Below are 23,359 nucleotides of genomic sequence, written 5' to 3' on the forward strand. Positions count from 1 at the left end.
TAGTGAAACCACATCTCTACTAAAAATACAAGAATTAGCCAGGCGTGGTGGTGCACGCCTGTAATCCCAGTTCCTCAGGAGGCTGTGAGGCTGAGGCAGGAGAACTGCTTGAACCCTGGAGGCAGAGGTTGCAGTGAGCTGAGATTGCACGACTGCACTCCAGCCTGGGCGGCACAGCGAGACTCTTGTCTCAAAAAAAAAAAAAAAAAAAGAATTGTGTCGGGTCAGGAGGCTGGGGGAGGAGAATCGCTTGAACCGGGGAGATGGAGGTTGCAGTGAGCCGAGATAGTGCCACTGCACTCCAGCCTGGGGAACAGAGCGAGACTCTGTCTCAAATAAATAAATAAATAAAAATAAAAATGTGTTTGCTAAATCTAGAGCAGGAGTAAGGTCCTAAAAAAACTAATAGAGGAAGTTATTGTGCTTCAAAAGTCCCTCAGCCAGGCATGGTGGCTCATGCCTATAATCCTAGCACTTTGGGAGGCCAAGGTGTGTGGATCACTTGAGGGCAGGAGTTAAAGACCAGCCTGGCCAACATGGTGAAATCCCATCTACTAAAAATACAAAAAATTAGCCAGATGTGGTGGTGTGTGCCTGTAATTCCAGCTACTTAGGAGGCCGAGGCAGGAGAATCACTTGAAGGATGGCAGAGGTTGCAGTGAGCCGAGATTGTACCATGCACTCCAGCCTGGCTGACAGCACGACTCTATCTTACAAAAAAAAAAAAAAAAAGTCCCTCGAGTTCTCTTAACATAATTCAGTTGAGTGATGACAACTCAAGATGAAATAGATTCTTGTTTTTCCATGTAGTAGATATTAAGCATTTCAACAAATTAACTTTCCTGGAGGTTAGTGTGTAATTTGTAAGTGAATGTGGTCATGTCGATATAGGCTACGTGCCCATTTTTGTATTTGAGAACAGGGCAAATACTTTTTAGTTGATTTTCAAATGTAGACTCTATTCAGGTATACATTACTGTCTTTCTTGTTAAGGTGGCAGTTAAAATGAAGCAGTACAAAGATGAACTTTTGGCCTCTTGTTTGACCTTTCTTCTGTCCTTGCCACACGACATCATTGAACTCGATGTTAGAGCCTACGTTCCTGCGCTGCAGGTAGGCGTTGTCTTGAACACAGCCATCTCTTCATCGCTGTTGTGAGTCCCAGAACATATGGAAACACCATCCTCTTGCCCTGGCAGTCCCAGCAGGCGTTTCCTCACTGGCATGCCCGGGTCAGGGTCTGCTTCTGCCACTTACTGGCTTTGGGACTTAGACCCTTGGTGACTCTGAACTGCCCTTGGAGGTCAATGTGAGAGTTAAACCTGTGTGCCTTGAAAGGCTGCGGTGTACCACAGCCACAGAGACAGCTGCTTGCTTTCCTCCTAATTACGTGGACTGCATTCTCCAGCGGTGTTGGGCATCCAGCAATAAAAAGGAGTATTAATTAGAAACCACAATTACTTGGTGTTTTTTTTCTTTAAATCTTATATTTCCTGTGTTTCAGTTTAACTTGTTTGTATTAACATACAGATGGCTTTCAAACTGGGCCTGAGCTATACCCCCTTGGCAGAAGTAGGCCTGAATGCTCTAGAAGAATGGTCAATTTATATTGACAAACATGTAATGCAGCCTTATTACAAAGACATTCTCCCCTGCCTGGATGGATACCTGAAGACTTCAACCTTGTCAGGTAAGGTTTAGAAGAATTGTGATGTGTATTGTAATTAAAATGGAAATGGAGTAACTATAATAGGCAGGACTGTATTTTTGTAACTTCTGAAATTTAAACCGAGCGTGTTCAAAATATGTTTGATTGCTGTTTTTGTAATTTCCCTAATTTATCTGACTCTGTGATAAAGAAATATAGTTGAGGTATTAAAAATATTTTTCATTTACTCACTTATAGCTTACTGAGATTTATAAAATCTTCAAAGACAAGTACTGTCTTAAATACCTTGAAATTTTTATGGCTCCTAATACACTGCTTTGCAAAAAAAAACTTGTTGAATAAATCAGTCAGGAATTAAAAACTTCAGAAAATTCAACAGTAATTTTGTATTTTTACTTTCACTAGATTTTTATTGCTTTTTAAAACATAACTGGTGAAGCACACTAACGGTAGCTAAGAATTGGGAAAAAAAATGTCATCATAGAAAAAATAGGTTTGAGAAAAGAGTCAAAGAAAAAAATTATCTGCCCAGGTCAAAATATTACTAGTCAAGAAAAGAAAAAGTAGGACTTCAGAGTTGGGGTGGGGCACAGACTTACTTAAACTGGAATGAAAAGAGACATTGTCATCTGATGCAAGCAAAAAGATTCTGTTGGGAGAAAGACTGAAGTATTTGTAAGAATTTAAGCTTTACTATTTTCAAAGTAGAAGTCAAGTATTAATTTGTAATTAATACAAATTAATGAGGCCAAAAAAAGAAATACAGAAAAAAAATTGTGAGGTTTTACCTATGTAAATCATTATTTTATTGTTAAATCTTATTGACTTGGAAACATTAAGTGAAAGTTGTATGACAGATTTCATGCACTGTGTCTGCTTTTTGTGACATCCTCAGTACATATGCAGAGTTCATGAAGAAAGAGTCACAATTTTCTTACAGATTGTAATAACAAGTATATTTTAGAGACCAAAATTACAAACTAGTTAACCTTTATAGCTTTTAAAATTCACATTTATATAAGGAGTGCCATTATTTGAGTATTCGTGACAAATACATCACCTAGTAAAATGAATATGTCTGAGAGCATGTATCTTTGTAGTATTTAATTTTCTTTTTTGAGTTCTGTTAACTCATTGAAAAGTTTTAGATTAATAAAGGAAGTTACTGTGATTGTTTTAAAGGATTTGCCTGTTAAACATGTACTCTATCTAGATGATTCGGTAATTGAGAAAAGCAGAAAGTAAGCAAAATTAGGTGACAAAACAAAATCTATCATGTTAGAGACAAAAGTTAGTGTTTTAATAACTTTTTGGTGTATCAAACTTCCAGAACAATTGCAGGAACAGTAAAAAGAACTCCATGTGTTCTATCTAGATTCACCAGTTATTAAGATTTTGTACCATTTATGTTATTGCATGTACTTTCTCTATTGTGTGTTTGTGCATGTTTTTATATTTACATGGGACTTTTTTTTGGAACTGTTTGTGAATAAGCCGAAGGTGTCATAGATCTTGAAGACTTCATTGTATGTTTCTTTTTTTTTTTTTGAGACGGAGTCTCGCTCTGTCGCCCAGGCTGAAGTGCAGTGGCGCGATCTCGGCTCACTGCAAGCTCCGCCTCCTGGGTTCACGCCATTCTCCGGCCTCAGCCTCTCCGAGTAGCTGGGACTACAGGCGCCCGCCACCACGCCCGGCTAATTTGTTTGTATTTTTTTAGTAGAGATGGGGTTTCACCGTGGTCTCGATCTCCTGACTTCGTGATCCACCCGCCTCGGCCTCCCAAAGTGCTGGGATTACAAGTGTGAGCCACCGCGCCCGGCCCATTGTATTATTTCTTAAGAGTGAGGACATTCTTTTACGTAACTACAGTATTATTATCAAAATCAGGAAAAATACATGGATACATATTCTTCCAAGTAACAGTCAATAGGCACATTTTTCACTTGCCCTATTAATTTCTTTTTTTAGCTGCATTTTTCCTGGTTTAGAATTCAGTGTAGGATCATGTGTTACTTTTAGTTGTAACTCTTTAGCTTTCTTAAATGTGGGATAGTTCTTCAACCTTTCTTAGTTCTCATGACTTGACATTTTGAAGGCTGCAGGCCAGTTATTTTGTACAGTGTCCTTCTATGTGGGTTTGTCTGATATTTCCTCTTGATGAGTTTTGGGCTATGCCTTTTTGACAGACGCTGGGTTCTCTTCAGGACACTTGGTGCCTTTGCTGGTTGTTTCCACTCTAACCATTTGGTCAGTGTTTGCATCATCTTTTTGTGGTTGTCAAGTTACTATTTTTCTCTCTGTGTGAGTTAGTAATTTGAGGCATTCCATGCTCCACTTCCTAGAGTGATCAGTCCTCAGGCCTTTAGGTGGTACAGAGGAAGGTAGATGCTGGGCAGGGGGAGGTCCCAGGTGCTCCCGAGGGCGTGAGGAGGTCATACCCCATGGGGTGGCCTGGCACAGGGTTTACCCAAGACAGATGAGGCACTCACGTGTTGGGACAGCTCTCTGGGTTGTTGGGGTGCAGGCAGGGTAAGGAGGGCGATGGAGGTAGTAATTTGGTTACATACAGGAGATTGAACAAATACATAAATTCATTGAGAATAAGGGAAACTAGGTTTCTCATGTTGAAGTGAGCTACAAATACAGAAAGACAGGAAACTGGAGTGGACACTGTGGAGTTGCATTGGAAGTGAGTATATCAGTGTAAACCCATGGTCCTCCATCTCCCTATGCCTCTCCCCAGTTATATATGTGCATTCACATATGGATGCATCTAAATAAATGTGAAAATAGTGTGTGTTTCTGTGTTACATATACTCTGGCCACTGAAGGGACCTCTAGGAGTGTGGTACCTGAATAGTAACAAGCAAACCTGGCACCCAGGTCATGGCCTCCAAATCTCATTTTCTTTTTTTTAATTATTATTATTATTACTCTGAGACAGAGTCTCACTCTGTTGCCCAGGTGGGAGTGCAGTGGCGCAATCTTGGCTCACTGAAACCTCTGCCTGCTGGGCTCAAGTGGTCCTTCCACCTCGGCCTCCCAAGTAGTTGAGACTACAGGCATGCACCACCACGCCCAGCTAATTTTTGTATTTTTAGTAGAGATGGGGTCTCACTATGTTGACCAGACTGGTCTTGAACTCCTGACCTCAAGTGATCTGCCCACCTCGGCCTCCCAAAGTGCTGGGGTTACAGGCATGAGCTACCATGCCCAGACCCACACCTCATTTTCCATTAATGGAACCAGGACTCCTTGGTTCCAACCTGGGGCCGGGAAAATACATTATGAACCTAGAATACTGTATTTTATAGAACATCCAGAAAGTAAGGACCTGTTCAAAGCATGATGGGGGAAATGTCACAGGCAAAAGTAGTGAGGATTTGAGCATCAAAATAAATAACTTTAGAAACATTATAACCCATGTAATCAAATAGGAAGCAGTGAGCATGTACAGACATAAATAAGTAAAATGAGTAAGTTAAAGTTTCCTAGTGGTTTTTTTTTGTTTGATTGTTTGGTGTATAATAAGTTCTTATAAACTTAGCTTAAATTAGCACCCATTGATTATTTTATAGATTTATAGGACACAAGTCCAGTTGGGCTCAGCTGGGTTCTCTGTTCAGTCATATGACTGAAATCAAGGTGTTGGCTAGGCCAGGCTTGTTCACTCCCCATCTAGGTCGTTGGCAGGATTCAGTTCCATGTGATTGGAGGACCAAGGTTCCTGTCTCCTTGCTGACTGACGGCTGGAGCATGATTCTCAATTCTTGGAGGCCTCTGAATGTCCTCCTAGGTGGCCCCTACACCTTCACAGCCAGCATGGCACTTTTTGAAATACCGTGGTTTTAAAGTACCTCACCCAAACACGTACTAATGATTGAGAGTGAAAATAGTGACTTTACAGCAGAGACACCTGGTAGAGCCCTTCTTTGCCCACTGACTAGCAGTAGGACTTGTGGGCCACACGTGCATCCTGATGTGACTTGCTGAGTTGGAACTCAGTGTCACTCTGGGCCTCTTCTGTCAAAGACACATGGCCTGAATCTCCTTTTTCAGACAGTGAAGTCAGCGTAAAGCTCAGAAAATTTATCTGGTAAAACAGTGAATCTTTGCTGTCTTGGCAGATTGCATAGAAAGAATGATTTCTTGGCTGGGCACAGTGGCTCACGCCTGTAATCTCATAACTTGGGTGGATCACCTGAGGTCAGGAGTTTGAGACCAGCCTGGCAAACATGGTGAAACCCCGTCTCTACTAAAAAGACAAAAAATTAGCCAGGCATGATGGCGCACACCTGTAATCCCAGCTACTTGGGAGGCTGAGACTGGAGAATCACTTGAACCCAGAGGCGGAGGTTGCAGTGAGCCAAGATCGCGCCATTGCACTCCAGCCTGGGCGACAGAGCGAGACTTCATCTCAAAAAAAAAAAAAAAAGAAAAAAAAAAGAATGACTTCTCACTCATGGTATGGGGAAAGTCCTTGATCAGTAAACCAAAGAAGCAAACTTTTCAAGATTAAGTGACCTTTGCTAAAAATTTAACTCATCTCATATTATCTTTTCAGGCTCAGATTGTCACTTTCCGAGATTTGTCCTGTGTTATGTCCTTTCATGTTCTGAAACCAATTGACACAACTTTCAAACACCGGTTCCCAGGGTGTCTGGGAGATCAGAACTCTTCTCATAGAAATACAGAGATGTTATACATGTTAACGTGACCTCCAAATCAATCAATAAGTCTTTAAAACATTATTTCTGTTTCCTATATAGTAACTGCTACTAGTTCTAACCCACAAAACAAAGGTTTATGGGGTAAGTCCCAATTCTGGAAAGAGATCCAGACATGAAAAAGTCTTGAGAGGCCAGGCGTGGTGGCTCACGCTTGTAATCCCAGCACTTTGGGAGGCCGAGGCGGGCGGATCACGAGGTCAGGAGATCGAGACCACGGTGAAACCCCGTCTCTACTAAAAATACAAAAAATTAGCCGGGCGTGGTGACGGGCACCTGTAGTCCCAGCTACTGGGAGAGGCTGAGGCAGGAGAATGTCGTGAACCCGGGAGGCGGAGCTTGCAGTGAGCCGAGATCACGCCACTGCACTCCAGCCTGGGGGACAGAGCGAGACTCCATCTCAAAAAAAAAAAAAAAAGAAAAAGTCTTGAGACTGTTTTATGAGGAACTACCCTCCTTACTTAAAAATGAAAAGCAGGCTGAGTGCAGTGGCTCACACCTGTAATCCCAGGTACAATTTTGACTGAGGGATGAGGATCACTTAAGGCCAGGAGTTTGAGACCAGTCTGGGCAACATAAGGAGACCTTATCTTTACAAAATTTTTTTTTTTTTTGAGATGAAGTATCACTCTGTTACCCAGGCTGGAGTGCAGTTGTGTGATCTTTGCAACCTCCGCCTCCCGGGTTCAAGCAGTTCTCCTGCCTCAGCCTCCCAAGTGGCTGGGATTACAGGTGCGCACCACTGCACCTGGCTAATTTCGTTACAAAAATTTTAAAAATTAGCTGGATGTGGTGGTACATGCCTGTGGTTTCAGCTACTTGGGAGGCTGAGGTGGGAGGATTGCTTGAGCCTGGGAGGTCAAGGCTGCACTGAGTCATGATTGCACCACTGCACCATAGCCTGGGTGACAGAGTGAGACCTTTCTCAAGAAAGAAAAAAGAAAAATCAGGCTGGGTGCTGTGGCTCACGCCTGTAATGCCAGCACTTTGGGAGGCTGAGGTAGGCAGATCACGTGAGGTCATGTTCGAGACCAGCCTGGCCAAAATGGCAAAACCCTGGCTCTACTAAAAATACAAAAATTATCTGGGTGTGGTGGCACACACCTGTAATCCCAGCTACTCGGGAGGCTGAGGCAGAATTGCTTGAACCGGGGAGGCGGAGGTTGCAGTGAGTGGAGATTGTGCCACTGCACTCCAGCCTGGGTGACAGAGCAAGACTCTGTCTCAAAAAAAAAAAAAAAAAAAAAAGCATGCATGCAGTTGTATTTCTGTACTGTTCTTCTAATGTAGCCACACAACCACTTGTTAATTATATAATTACTAAACTCATATTTCACCTAGAAAACTGGACTGGGTAACTGAGAATAGCCTTACACACTAGCAGTATGTCAGACTCATGGAGCTCACAGATACCACTGTCTGCAGCCCCCCAAGAGACAGCATGCACATGCCTGTTAGCATGACCCAAGACCCTTACCTTCAACGGCCTATAAAAGCAAAAAAGGAAAAGCACATAAACACAAAAATTGTGCCTTTTCATCAATATTTCAGTATTCTATTAATATTTTACTTAGAAATTATCAAAGTACCCAACCGTCCAAGGTATCCATTAACTCAGTCAGTCCAAGGTTGCAAATTGCCTAAAGATAATAGAGATTATCTTCCAGTTGGCATGCTGCACAGCGTAATTACTGGGGAAATAAAAAGTTTACCCAGATAATGATTCAATTTAGTTGGATATAAACTTATTGCATTTTTCATAATCTTTTTTTTTTTGAGATGGAGTCTCGCTCTGTTGCCCAAGCTGGAGTGCAGTGGCGCGATCTTGGCTCACTGCAAGCTCCACCTCCCGGGTTCACGCCATTCTCCTGCCACAGCCTCCCAAGTAGCTGGGAACACAGCTGCCCGCCACCATGCCTGGCTAATTTTTTGTATTTTTAGTAGAGATGGGGGTTTCACCATGTTATCCAGGATGGCCTAGATCTCCTGACCTCGTGATCCGCCCTCCTCGGCCTCCCAAAGTGCTGGGATTACAGGTGTGAGCCACCGTGCCCAGCCACATTTTTCATAATCTTAAAAGTTGTATGGGACTGTTTCAGATGTTGAAAAAGTTCTGGAGATGGATGTGGTGATTGTTGCACAACGTTGTGAATGTAATTAATGCCACTCAATTATATACCTAAAAATGGTTAAAAGAGTACATTTCATATTATGTATATTACACCACAGTTTTAAAAAACGTTATGAGAAGTAATGTTAGCTTATTAGCTGGAATAACTATAGGGAAAACAAACCCAAGTAGAAAGTGCGCGTTCGTATTATATTTAATACTGATAGATAAAATACATTTATTTAAACCAAAATGTTAAACTTGTCAGTTTACCACAGATGTGCCTTAATTATGTGAATATTCCTAAATGATCCCAAATTGTTTTCTGTACGATTTTTAAAATCTAGCACATTTAAAGCACTGTTAGTTCAACTTCCTTATTTTTGGAGAATTTTAGGAATTCTCAATTTACATATCTGTATAAATCAGAACAGAGCTCCTTTAAGAGACTTTATAATCTAGTTTATCAGTACCCTCCAAATACAGCAGAACATTATACACAAAATTAGATATAGGCCTTTGTTAACTATAGACACATACTTGCAAAGACACATAGAGAGCTTAGTAAATATTTTCAATTCTGCAGTTTGAGCCAAAAACCGGGAGATACAGACATTGCCGAGACCAGCTCGGTCGTGGAGTCCCTAACCCAGCGGCGCTAGAGGAATTAAAGACACACACACACAAATATAGAGTGTGGAGCGGTAAATCAGGGGGCTGACAGCCTTCAGAGCTGAGAGCCAGGAACAGAGATTTACCCACATATTTATTGACAGCAAGCCAGTGATAAGCATTGTTTCTATAGATTATAGATTAACTAAATGGGAAACAAAGGGATGGGCTGAAACAAAGGAATGGGCTCTGGCTAGTTACCTGTAGCAGGAGCATGTCCTTAGGGCACAGATGGCTCATGCTATTGTTTGTGGTTCAGGAACGCCTTAAGTTATTTTCCGCCCTGGGTGGGTCAGGTGTTCCTTGCCCTCATTCCAATAAACCCACAACCTTCAGCGTGGACATCATGGCCATCACGAACATGTCAGAGTGCTGCAGAGATTTTGCTTACGGCCAGTTTTGGGGCCAGTTTATGGCCAGATTTGGGGAACTGTTTCCAACAGACATAGAAAATGCTGAATAGTCCAGAAATCAAAGATCTGTTTTTTTTCCAGTGAACTAAAAATTCTTAACTTATTGGAGCTCAAAAAACAAACAAAGAAACAAAAAAACACTAAAAACTAGATTCTGTTATCATCTCTGGCCCATCAGAGAGTAGAACTCTGTAACATCTACCCATAGAAGGTTACCAAACGGACCACACAATTATAGAAAGGAAAAGCTAGAGAGACAGAGCAGAGCTAAGATCCCACTGCCAGGGATTCATTCTGGAACCAAGAGAAGACTTGCTGGGATTAAACCACTGGGAGGTGCCCTCCCGCGGCGCAGCTCACCTGGCTGTGTCAGTGAATGCACTGGACTTCTCAGAACTTTTGGAAATGACTTTATAGTTGTAGAACTATGACTCTGCAGAGAGAAAATGAACATGTGTCAAAGTTTAATTCAACTATTAATAAAGGAAATAGTAAAATGTTACAACTGGTTCCCATAACCTGAGTCTAATCATGAGAAAACATTACACAAATGCATATGGAGAGACCATGTATAAAATTACTGGCATATGATTTTTTAAATGTCTAAATTATGAAATGCAAGGAAATACCGAAGAACAGCTTTAGTCTAGAAGAGACTAAAGAGATAGGTCAACTAAGTGCAATATGCTGTCCTGAATTAAAAACATACTTAGGTGAATGCTGAACTCGGAGTGGTGCTGAGGAGTGGATGTTGGTAATCTGGTTTGAATGGTTGTGTGGCAGTTGTGTGGGAGACTGTCCTTGTGGAAAACACACATTGTGAAGCATTCGGGGCAGTGGGTGTTGAGTAGGTCACTTACCCTCAGTGCTTCAGGAAAGAAGTTATATACTCTCCATCCTCTGTAAGTTTATGATTGCTTAAAAAAAAAAAAGGAATTTATTTGGGGTACTTCAACACTGTAAATATTCTTGTTCCTCATCAAGCTCACCATAATAGTTTTAGTATCCACTGACTATTCTTCTGAATCAGGTATTACTTTGATGGTTGCAAAATGGTGATTTTCTACCCCCATCATTTCTTTCATCCTAGTTGATGTTCTACTGCAAGAAACAGTTTTCCCTGTTATTTATTTATCTGTATTAGTAAGATTTGTGGATTCTTATTTTTTCAGTGGGTCTAATCTTTTGCCATCATGATTGGTTTTGATGCTCACACTGTCCCAGATTTGGCCTGAGTGTGATGCGTGGGAGCCACTCCTGCTCCACGAGATGATTCATGCTCTTCTCGACCCTGGAGTCAGACACTTCCCAAGGAGCCATGTTCCTTCTGGCAGACAGTGATGTTTAAAAGCAACCACCATTTATATTTTTTGTTTTAGAAACTTAATTTTTAAAATCATAATTTAGGATTTTAATGTTTCTATTTGACAATACAGTTTGCTGTCTCTAATGTACATTAAATGAATAAATGAATGCTATTTTAAATTTATTTTCGTTTACTATTGATAGATGAGACCAAGAATAACTGGGAAGTGTCAGCTCTTTCTCGGGCTGCCCAGAAAGGATTTAATAAAGTGGTGTTAAAGCATCTGAAGAAGACAAAGAACCTTTCATCAGTAAGAAATCCTTTGTATTTTCTGTACCTTACATAATGCAGAGATCAGATTCTTACACATGTGAAAAGTAAAAATCTTCATTTAAAATGTTAGTTGTTTTTGTATACAAAGTAGAGTACAATATAAAAATAATTTTAATATATTGGCCAGGCATGGTGGTACACACCTGTAATCCCAGCACTTTAGGAGGCTGAGGTGGGTGGATCGCTTGAGCTCAGCCTGGGCAACATAGGAAGACCCTGTCTACTAAAAAATACAAAAAATTAGCTGGGAGTGGTGGCACATGCCTGTGGCCCCAGCTACTTGGGAGGCTGAGGTGGGAGAATCACCTGTGCCCAGGAAGTTGAGGCTGTAGTGAGTAAGATCACACCACTGCACTCCAGCCTGGGCAATGGGAGTGGCCTGACTAAAAAAAATTACATTTTTAGCTATGAAAATATAAACTATATTAACTGTTTTATTTATTTTTTTGGTCTTGTTTTTCTGTTCATCCCTGCCCTCAAATGTATTTAGTGGATAATAAAAGGTAAACTGGTTCATATTAAATAAGCAAGTCAGAATACTGATACCAGGGATTTGTAAGACTTTCATTTATGCTTAGACCTGAAATATGTCATTATCAGGTTCAGTTTGTTCCAGTTTTCTTTTTTGTTCTTTTACGGCTTTTTAGTGATAATTCCTTGGGGCCAGTTTTCTCGAGATGAGCCATATGATGTGATAGTAAAAAATGACGTAAATAGAGAAAATTGAGTTAGAATAGGGAAAATAGCAATTTTTGGAATGAAGTAAGAATTAAAATTTGAAAAACTTTTAACATCTAAAACTGATAATGCAAACTCTAGGGTCAGTTCTTCTCACCTCATTATTTTGGGCACCTTTTGATTGAGAGACTAGAATGAAACTAGAAATGGCAGCATAAAAGTTTTTATAATTTTGTGACACAGCAGGATAAAATAACTTAAATATATCTCTGGTTTTACAAATAAAATTTCTTTTATTCTTATCGATTTAAGTTTTTTTTGAGGCAGGATCTCATGTTGTCACCCAGGGTGGAGTGCAGTGGTGTGATCTCAGCTCACTGCAGCTTCAACCTCCCAGGCTCAAGTGATCCTCCCGCCTCAGCCACTCGAGTAGCTGGGACCACAGGCATGTACCGCTATGCCCAGCTAATTTTTGTATTTTTCGTAGAGATGGGTTTTGCATTGTTGCCCAGGCTGGTCTTGAACTCCCGGGCTCAAGCAATCCGCCCACCTCAGCCTCTCAAATGCTGGGATTACAGGCGTGTGCCACTGTGCTTTGCCAAAATTTTTGTACAGGTACACAGTGCCCGTTCCTTAGCACTATGGTTCTCTAACTGTGACCCCTGGGGTATCCAGGGTGCAAGGCCAAAGCTATTTTTACTCCATTAATTTGCACAACGGTGTTATGATGGAGAACACTGTTGATTCTCTAGCATTGACTCTGAGCACAGATTTTTAAAAATACTCTGTGTGTGAGGCAGGAGGTGCACATGAAGCAGGCCTGCGTAGAAAAGTGTGACAGCTATCTGGAGAAAAAGCACTGTGTGGTGCTTTGAACTGGGAGCTGAAGTAGCCACTACTTTGTGGACACAATTTTTATTGAAATGACAACTGAAAGGCACACTGAGGTTATTCATAGGTGGATATATGCAGACATTTTCTCTAAAATGAACCGAGCCTGCCACTTTGAGGAAAACTTCTGAAAATCTGTTGCCAATGATAAAATTCAAGCTTTTAAGTGAACTGTAAAATTTTGGAGAACTTGTAACTATTGCAGTAAGTTTGATAGCTTCTCATTACTTAAAGTTTTTTTTTTTTATTTTGAGATGGGGTCTCGCTATATTGCCCAGGGTGGAGTGCTCACTGCAACCTCCACCTCCTGGGTTCAAGCGATTCTCCTGCCTCAGCCTTCTGAGGAGCTGGGATTACAGGTGCGTGCCACCACGCCCAGCTAATTTTTTTATTTTTAGTAGAGACGGGCTTTCACCATGTTGGTGAAAGGCTGGTTTCCAACTCCTGACCTCGTAATCCGCCCACCTTGGCCTCCCAAACTGCTGGGATACAGGTGTGAGCCACTGTGCCCAGCCTAAGATTTTTTTCTAATAAGATGGGTGGTGATATTTGCTTATGTGATTTTTTTGCATATGTAATGAAATGTGTCAACATTTGGAGTATCTGCACAGTCCAGTGAACCAGTATTTTCAGATGAGGAATACATGATGTTTCCAAATTACACATGGATGAAAAATCCACTCAAAGTGCAAGATCAGCCACTAGATTTTAACATAGTAGAGTACGTAGAGTTCATGATAAGAATTCAGATTCGACATCGTAACTAACCTTTAAGAAACTACCGCTGGTTCAGTTTTGGTGTAATATCAAAGAAGAATAACTACAGTTAGCTAAAAAGACTGTTTAAAATTTCTTGCCTGGTTTTCCAACTGCATATCGGTGTGAGGCCCAAACTGTCTCCCAGTGAGCTAGACTGTAAATGGATCTGCACTACTGTGGAATGGCCACTTTGCCCAGAGTTTTTGTTTGTTTGAAAAATATAGTTACTTTTTATAACGTGTAATGGGTTTAGTAGTTTAAATAACTATTTACATAGTTTCTGTGTTTCAATTTCTAATGTCATTAATACTGATAAACAGGACCTACATAAAACAGAGCTCTTTGGGGGTCCTTGATAATTTCTTAAGAGTGGAAAGGAGCCTCCCAAAAAGTTTGGAACTGCTGTTCTAGGAAATGGACATCCAAGTGGGTGGCAAAGAGTTTTTTCCTATGTCTTCTATTTAATCTTTAACCCATTTGTAATCACATATATACAATTGTTCAAATTTACAGAATGAAGCAATATCCTTAGAAGAAATAAGAATTAGAGTAGTACAAATGCTTGGATCTCTAGGAGGACAAATAAACAAAAATCTTCTGACAGGTAAACTTCTTTTAAAATAAATAACCTCTGTAGATATATTTGTGCTTTTATTTGGATGTATCCAGGTCATAATATGTTCTGAATATTTGCTCCTATATGTGATTTATATATTTTTAAATAAGATTATAAAGAATAATATCTTGCCTAATGGTTTGACTGTATCCGTGAAATTGGAATAATTCAGTATACTAGTAGAACAGATGTTCTAGCTTGACTTGTTAAGCATGTTATCCAGTTTGAAACAATGTAATTTGATACTCTTTTCCATATTATTGTCGGGAATTCCAAGTTTAATCTCTTTGAGATCCAATATTGTTAATATTTTGATATTTTTAGAAATTTTTCCAAATGAGAATTGCCATTTTTGATTAGTAGGCTGCGTGTGGTGGCTCATGCCTATAATTCCAGCACTTTGGGAGGCTGAGGTGGGAAGATTGCCTGCGCTCAGGAGTTTGAGACTAGCTTGGGCAACAGCATGGCAAGAAGCTGTCTCTATTATTTTAATTTAAAAGAATCCACTTTTTTTTTTCTCACTCTGTTGCTCAAGCTGGAATGCAGTGGCACAGTCTTGGCTCACTGCAACCTCCGCCTTCCAGGTTCAAGCGATTCTCCTGCCTCAGGCTCCTGAATAGCTGGGATTACAGACAGATGCCACCATGCCTGGCTAATTTTTTGTATTTTTAGTAGAGATGGGGTTTCACCATGTTGGCCAGGCTGGTCTTGAACTCCTGACCTCAAGTGATCCACCAGCCTCGGCCTCCCAAAGTGCTGGGATTACTGGTGTGAGACACCATGCCCCACTGTGCCTGGCCAAAAGTCTACATTTTTGATTAGTAAAAATTCCTCTGTATTTTTACTTTTGAAATGTGTTGTTAAATATACCAGTGACTTTTGGATATTTAGGGAGTTAGAGCCTGTATTTGGAAAGTGTTATAAAGAGATTTTTTTTTTTTTTTAAGTAAAAATTTTGTTCATTGACTTTCTTCCACAAAATACTTTAAGCAAGTCTTACTGAATTTGGATATTAAACATCTGAGACTATTAGGCTTGTTTAAAAGTAATTTTACTTTAAATTAAATTGAGTGATTTCTGATGTTGTAATTACATATCTGAGGCAAAAGAAAAGGGAAAAATGAATGAAGTGCTTCACTTTAATAGAATGTAGAACAGCTGGCATTAGAAATGTTTTGATTTGTGAATAATTCTGACACTAATAAAAAGAAAAAAATGGTTCATTCTTCTTAAATCTTTTCTAACAGTCATGTCCTCAGATGAGATGATGAAGAGCTATATGGCCTGGGACAGAGAGAAGCGGCTGAGCTTTGCAGTGCCCTTTAGAGAGATGAAACCTGTCATTTTCCTGGACGTGTTCCTGCCTCGAGTCACAGAATTAGCACTCACAGCCAGTGACAGACAAACTAAAGTACTTCTATTTTTCATTTCACCCATTATTTAGAGCCTATTGCTTTAAAAATACATATTGGTTAGGATATAGAGAACACATTTCAGCCATTCCAATATTAGTAATTTTGTATTTTCTGTAATATAGTAATTAGAAAACTACTTACTAATTAGAAGTCAGTGTCATTGATAAATGTAAGTTAAGCATAAATCATCTTAATAGGTAATTGGGCTGGGCATGGTGGCTCATACCTGTAATCCCAGCACTTTGGGAGGCCGAGGCAGGCAGATCACTTGAGGTCAGGAGTTTGAGACCACCCTGGCCAACATGGTAAAACCTGATCTTTACTAAAAATACAAAAATTAGGTGTGCTGGCGTGCAAGTGTAGTCTCAGCTACTCGGGAGGCTGAGGCAGGAGAATCGTTTGAACCTGGGAGGCAGTGATTGCAGCGAGCCGAGATTACACCACTGGATTCTAGCCTGGGTGACAGAGCGAGACTCTGTCTCAAAAAAAAAAAAAAAATTGCCTTTCAAAACATTAATATACCAAAAGCTCTTCATTATATAAAATGCAATATAAAGGGCATTTGAGAGTGATATTCGATCTATTCTTGGTTATCCCCTTAACTCTGGGAGATTAGAAACAGATAATCTCAAATTTTCATACAGGCATAGCATACCTTGGTGATACTGCAGGTTCTGCTCCAGACCACAGCAATAAAGTTAATATCTCAGTGTAGCAAATCACACTGGTTTTTTGGTTTTTCAGTACATGTAAAAGTTATGTTTACACTATACTGTGGTCTATTTAGTGTGCAATAGCATTAGAACTTTATATACATACTTTAAAATGCTTTATTGCTTAAAAATGCTAACAAAGTGAGCACATGCTGTTCGAAGAATTGAGCCAATAGAATTTCTCAATACAGGGTTGCCACAGACCTTCAATTTGTTAAAAAACACATTGTGTCCAAAGCGCCATAAAATGAGGTATGCATGTATTAATTTGTAAATTTTCTATAGTGCTTCAAAAAATATTTTTACTAAAAGTGATAGTTGAAAATGTGCTAACAGATGAAGCAAAGTTATATAGTTCTTTAATATGGCAACAGTGAAATATACTTCCCAGTTTCTGAAGCTTTTAAATTTTAATTCTTCGTTCTTGGATAAAAAAACAAAGTGAACAGAATCATTAGTTTTATACAACAAGAAATACTAATTCCAGTTAATTTATATTTGGGTTACATGATAGTTATGTGCAATGAAATTTTTATTCTTAAAGGGCTAAATTGAGTGACATTTCAAATATTCTCTCGTCATCAACGTGATAACTTAAACATTGCTGACCTCCTGGTCTGTTTTAGGTTGCAGCCTGTGAACTTTTACATAGCATGGTAATGTTTATGTTGGGCAAAGCCACACAGATGCCAGAAGGGGGACAGGGAGCCCCACCCATGTACCAGCTCTATAAGCGGACGTTTCCTGTGCTGCTTCGACTTGCGTGTGATGTTGATCAGGTAAGGGCTTTGAATCTGAAATAGTTGTAAAACTTTTAAAAGTTTGGTTTGTCTAATTCAGTGGTCAGCAGAGCAGTGGAATTACCTGGAGATGGTTAGGAACGATACTGCTCCCTGACTGCTACCCCAGGTGCTCTGGTTTAATTGGTCATGGGCATGACCTAGGCACGACCTGGGCACCAGGACTTCTAAAAGCTCTCCCCTCCACTTTCAGTATGTCTCGGAGTTTGGGAATCGCTGTTGTAGTTAAAAGCTACTGAGAGTCCAGGCATCTAAAGGTGAATTAGCTGTCACCCCTCTCATGGACAAACATAGTCTTTCACAGAGGGAAGAAGAGAGAAATAACCATGGGCCGGGCGCGGTGGCTCACATCTGTAATACCAGTACTTTGGGAGGCTGAGGTGGGCGGATCACCTGAGGTCAGGAGTTCAAGACCAGCCTGGCCAACATGATAAAACCGCCGTCTCTATTAAAAATACAAAACTTACCTAGGCGTGGTCGCGCACGTCTGTAATCCCAGCTACTCGAGAGGCTGAGGCATGAGAATCACTTGAACCCAGGAGGTAGAGATTGCAGTGCGCTGAGATCACGCCACTGCACTCTAGTTTGGGAGACAGAGCGAGACTCATTCTCAAAAAAAGCCATGGCTGGCAAGTGGCCTATACTATGACTTTATGGACAAATCCTTCACTGCTGCCATGAAGCAGAAAAAGGTAAGAAATCTTCTCAGTTCATTTTATGAATCTAGCATGACCTGAATATCAGGGTACACATGCAAAAAAGAAAATGAAATGCAAAACTCATTCATAATGCAGCTGGAAAATTCTGCAGTGTGCATGAGTGGATATAGTGCAGCAGTATGTTCAGATGCACTGTGATTAAATAGAGCTCATGGTGAAAACTGGAAACTTACCACAGAGGTAGATTTAACGTAGCAGTGAACCTCTCCGTGGAAGCCTGGAAGGCATTTGGCAGCTCCTGATAAACTAGCAGTAGTTTCATATGATGTTTAATGTGATGGAATGTCTGCCTGAATCTTGCAGCCAGGTCATCCACTATGTGAAGCACTGACACTCCCTTGCGCTTCCACCCAGCATGAGAGCATGGCCTGTTTCTGGGAGCGGTCAGTGCTTTACTTGGAGTTAGTTAAACTCTGCATGGACAGAGCCTGGTGTTCCTTGCTCCCTCTTCAGCATCTACCCCAGCACTTGGCACTTGGCAATCAAAAGACTCTTGTCAGCGGGCCAGTAAGGCTAGGACATCAACCCCACTAAATATTTGGGAGATTCTATTCAATACTGTAAGATAAGAAAATCATAGAAGGAATATTAGGAAGGAGAAAAGATTATTATAATTGTTTTCAAAATCTGGAAGGCCCAAGAGTAAGCATATCAGCTGATAAATTCTAAGAATTAATAAAGGAAAAAGCTGATGAATTATAAACACATAATTCTCATATATCTTTTTTCATACATTATTCTCATATATTTCATATATTAGTATTGACCACTTGGAAAATATGTCTATAACATCTTGTTCATAACAGCATCAAAAAAAAAATGTCTAGGAATAAACTTCAGTGTGCCAGGCAAACATTTTATGACTATAGAAGATGAATAGCTTATGTACCTGAGGTAGAAGTCATTATTGAAAAAAATGTCAAGTTTCCCTGAATCAATTGATAGCTCTGGTGTAATTCCAGTAAAAAATCCAGAATTAATTTTATTTTTGAACTTAAAAGAATAATCTGAAGGAGTAATTGCTTGAGCCTAATAAGCAAGACACATTTTGAAAGGGTTGCACGCTGTAGGGAGTCTTGCGTAGCAGATGTTGAAAAGTGGCCTTATGGAGTATAAGAGGCTGAACCAGTGCACAGATGGCTCAGTGGGAGAGCTAGGGGCCGGGAAGTGGCCCCTTGTGTGTATATGAAAATTGTGTCTATGGTAGGGGCTCATTTAAGTGGGAAATGGGTCATTTAACAAATGGTATTAGGTCAAATGACTAACGTGTTAAAGAAGAAATTATTCATGACATTCTTTAAAGATGTTAAGGAAAACTATTAAAGGGGAGGCTACTCCAGTGGGCTTTTACACTGCTGGAGAGGGATTGGGCTCTACTCCAAATACTTACTGACCAGGGGGATTGATAGCCAAGGAGCAGGGTCAGGGTCAGTGGATGGAAATCACTAAGAGGAATATCAGGGGAACCAGCCCCCAGTATTTCAACATGGGTTCTTTTCTATTTTCCCTAAGTGTCGGCTGGTCTGAGAAATAAAGAGAAAGAGTACAAAGAGAGAAATGTTACAGCCGAGACCGTGATGACAACCCGGAGCTGCAAAACCAGCAAATTTTTATTAGAGATTTTAAAAGGGGAGGGGGTGTACGAACCAGGAGTAGGTCACAAAGATCACGTGCTTCAAAGGGCAATAAAGGTCACAAAGCAAGGCAAAATTAGAATTACTGATGAGGGCCTATGTCCCGCTATGCATTGTCTTGATAAACATCTTAACAGGAAACAGGGTTCGAGGGCAGACAACCAGTCTGACTAGAATTTACCAGGCTGGGATTTCCCAATCCTGGTAAGCCTGAGGGTACTGCAGGAGACCAGGCCATATTTCAGTCCTTATCTCAACTGCATAAGACAGACACTCCCAGAGCAGCTGTCTATAGACCTACTGCCAGGAATGCATTCCTTCCCCAGGGTCATTCCTTGCTGGGAAAAGAATTCAGCGATATTTCTCCTACTCGCATATCCGTCTATAGGCTTTCTGTGAGAAGAAAAATGTGGCTGTGTTCTTCCTGACCCCGCAGGCAGTCAGACCTTATGGTTATCTTCCCTCCCTTGTTCCCTGAAAATAGCTGTTATTCTGTTCTTTTTCAGGGTGCACTGATTTCATATTGTTCAAGCACACATATTTTACAATCAATTTGTACAGTAGTGGTCCTGAGGTGACGTACATTCTCAGCTTACGAAGATAACAGGATTAAGAGATTAAAGTAAAAACAGGCATAAGAAATTATAAGAGTATTGATTGGGGAAGTGATGAATGTCCATGAAATCTTCACAATTTATGTTCAGAGCTTGCAGTAAAGACAGGTGTGAGAAATTATGAAAGTATTAATTTTGGGAACTGATAAATGTCAATCTTCACAATTTATGTTCTTCTGCCTCGGCTCCAGCCGGTCCCTCCGTTCGGGGTCCCTGACTTCCCACAACAGAAGAAATGTCAGGCATAAAGAGGATTGTGGCTAAACCAATCCTAAGAGTGTTAGGGCTGAAGATGGGCCAGGGTGACCAGACACTGCCTGGGGGCTGGTGGGAGATGAGGAATTAGATTATATATGAAGGGGAGGGGTTTTCACTGAACTGACTCAGCGGAGTTCTTGGTAAAACTGGACTAATAGAGATGAACATGGAAGCCCAGAAGTCAAGGCCTAGTTGAGAAGAGTTCAGAGGAGCCTGACTAGAGTTAGGGCAAGGAAGAGGGTCTTTGTCACAAGTGAAGAAACTAACTGTAAATCAATGATTTAGAAGGAAAAATGAACTATAAATAAATTACAGAAAAATGTAATGACCACATAGCATATCTGTCTGTGTATATCTGTAGGTCTTTTTTGTTGATAAACATCAGTTTATAATATAAAAATGTTCAAAGATAAAAATGAACCTTCACGTCACCCCTTTCACATGCTTGTTCCCTGGGAAAAGATGTTAGATCCTCTGGAAAGTCTGGAGAATGTCTTTATAATAACACATCTTGACATGTGCATAGATGTTTTGTTAACAAAAAGTAGACCCATAGCATTTCAAAACGTTTTCTTCTGTGTGCAGTGTGATTTCTGCTCCTTGGATGGATTTCATTACTTTTCCATAATCGGCATCCTTCTGTGTCTTTCTATAAAGTTTGTACAGATAGGAAGACACATAAAAGTGTTAATGTATTGATAGTTTTGACCTTATAAATGTTTAAGACTACTGAATGGCACAAAACCAACATTGTAACACATACATAATGTGCAACATACTACTGAAGAAATCAGATTTAAAAATGGACAAATGTATAAAGAAAAAAATAGGCAGCTCATAAAAGAAGAAATGTAAATGGCCGATGGAATGTATCTTAAAATAGTCAACCTTTTTGTAAACAAGGAACTTCAAATTAAAATGATACTGGCTACTGTCAAATATTTAAAAGATGAACAATGTTTGGTGTTGCCAAGGGCACAAGGAAAGGACCCTGCACGTCATGGTTGGTGGGGCGACGCAGGCACAGTGCTCTGCAGCTGGGCTTGGATTGGGTGACCACAGCCCTGGCCTAGCAGCTTCCTTACAAGAGAGCTGCTTAAACAGTGTGCTCAGGACTCTCCACTCTGTATGGTAGTCATAATTTAGAAATACTTTCATTTCTAGCGGTACAGTTCTGGTAGCTGGGTTGTGTTACGTCCATAGTTGAGGTACTGGGCGGCTAGTGAAAACACTGGTAGAGTGCATATGTTTACATGGAAAGTACTCTAAGAAGAAACCAGTTACTGGTTTCTTCCAGGAAGACAGGAGCTCTGCCTCCTTGGCAGATTTATTTTTATTTTTACACGTGTATATACACATATTTAAATGTACATAAATTGGCCGGGGGTCAGGAGTTCGAGACCAGCCCAGCCAACATGGTGAAACCCTGTTGCTACTAAAAATACAAAAATTAGCTGGGCGTGGTGGTGGACACCTGTAATCCCAGCTACTTGGGAGGCTGAGACAGGAGAATCACTTGAACCCAGGAGTCAGAGGTTGCAGTGAGCCCAGATTGCACCACTGCACTCTAGCCTTGGTGACAGTAAGACTCTGTCTCAAAAAAAAAAAAAAAAAGTATGTAAATAAAATATTTTGAAAGTTGACAGTGGTTACCTTTGGGATGTAGGATTGTAGAGGGATGGTTTTCTATAAAGGGGTATGTCTATATTGTATATGTATATCTAGCTATGTATACATGTATTAAAAAAACTTATGTACTAAGAATAAAACAGTATGATTCTTGGCCAGGCGCGGTGGGAGGGCCTGTAATGCCAGCACTTTGGGAGGCCGAGGTGGGTGGATTACAAGGTCAGGAGATCGAGACCATCCTGGCTAACACAGTGAAACCCCATCTCTACTAAAAATACAAAAAATTAGCCAGGCGTGGTGGCGGGCGCCTGCGATCCCAGCTACTCGGGAGGCTGAAGCAGGAGAATGGCATGGACCCGGGAGGCGGAGCTTGCAGCGAGCAGAGACCGCGCGCCACTGCACTCCAGCCTGGGCGACAGAGCGAGACTCTGTCTCAAAAAAAAAAAAAAAAAAAACACACACCAGTATGATTCTTTTGTGGAAAATAAGTGATGCTTTAAGACCAGGTTAAGCTTTCAAACTGAAAGTTAAGACCCTTTTATATTGATTAATTTTAAAAATTGCTTCATAGAGGCCAGTGAAGGTATTAGGGGAAAAAAATAGCTTCAAAGACTAGAAAGACTATTTGGAAGAGTCTCTGTGTTGTTTAGTCTGAGCCCTGGGACATATTGCATCATTTTTGAGGTGATATTAACTACAGTATGGACCTCTAATATCAAAGTACTTAATTGTTGAGCTCAGTAACTGTGGGGAATAACGGTCTCCTGGATGGCTCAGTGCTCCTATAAAAGCCCTGGCCTCTGAGGCAGAAATGTACAGGATATCAGTGTGGGAGTGTTCGCCTTAACTTCCACCACAAGCATTTTACTTTTTTTTTTTTTTTTTTTGATGGAGTCTCACTCTGTCTGGAGTGCAGTGGCACGATCTCGGCTCACTGCAACCTCCATCTCCCAGTTCAAGCGATTTTCCTGCCTTAGCCTCCCAAGTAGCTGGGGTTACAGGCGACCACCACCACACCTGGCTAATTTTTGGATTTTTATTAGCGAAGAGGTTTCACTGTTTTGGCCAGGGTGGTCACAAACTCCTGACCTCAAGTGATCCGCCCTCCTCAGCCTCCCAAAGTGCTGGGATTACATCGTGCCTGGCCATTTTAATTTTTTTTTTAGACATGGTGTCCCTCTGTCACCCATGCTGGAGTGCAGTAGCACAATCATAGTTCCCTGAAGCCTTTACCTCCTGGGCCCAAGCCATCCACCTGACTCAGCCTCCTGAGTAGCTGGGACTACAGGCACGCACCACCATGCCTAGCTAATTAAAAAATAATTTTTTTAGAGACAAGGTCTTCCTATGTTGCCCAGGATGGTCTTGAACTGGCTTCAAAAGACCCTCCCGACTTGACCTCT

The 23,359-nt window shown here is 40.7% G+C and overlaps 1 protein-coding gene across 4 annotated transcripts in view; it reads left to right on the plus strand.

The window, feature by feature from the left end:
- Window positions 1–23,359, plus strand: part of PRKDC (protein kinase, DNA-activated, catalytic subunit) — a 185,032-nt gene that overhangs the window by 30,408 nt on the left and 131,265 nt on the right. For all 4 annotated transcript variants that reach the window (XM_032759820.2, XM_032759822.2, XM_032759821.2 and 1 more), the window contains exons 20-25: window positions 994–1,113; window positions 1,531–1,690; window positions 11,101–11,207; window positions 14,072–14,162; window positions 15,422–15,585; window positions 16,929–17,081. In XM_032759820.2, coding sequence (XP_032615711.1) covers window positions 994–1,113; window positions 1,531–1,690; window positions 11,101–11,207; window positions 14,072–14,162; window positions 15,422–15,585; window positions 16,929–17,081 — 795 coding nt within the window. The remainder of the gene's footprint in view (window positions 1–993; window positions 1,114–1,530; window positions 1,691–11,100; window positions 11,208–14,071; window positions 14,163–15,421; window positions 15,586–16,928; window positions 17,082–23,359) is intronic.

The sequence above is a fragment of the Hylobates moloch genome, unplaced genomic scaffold (assembly GCF_009828535.3).
Source record: "Hylobates moloch isolate HMO894 unplaced genomic scaffold, HMol_V3 SCAFFOLD_9, whole genome shotgun sequence".
Taxonomy (NCBI): Eukaryota; Metazoa; Chordata; class Mammalia; order Primates; family Hylobatidae; genus Hylobates; species Hylobates moloch.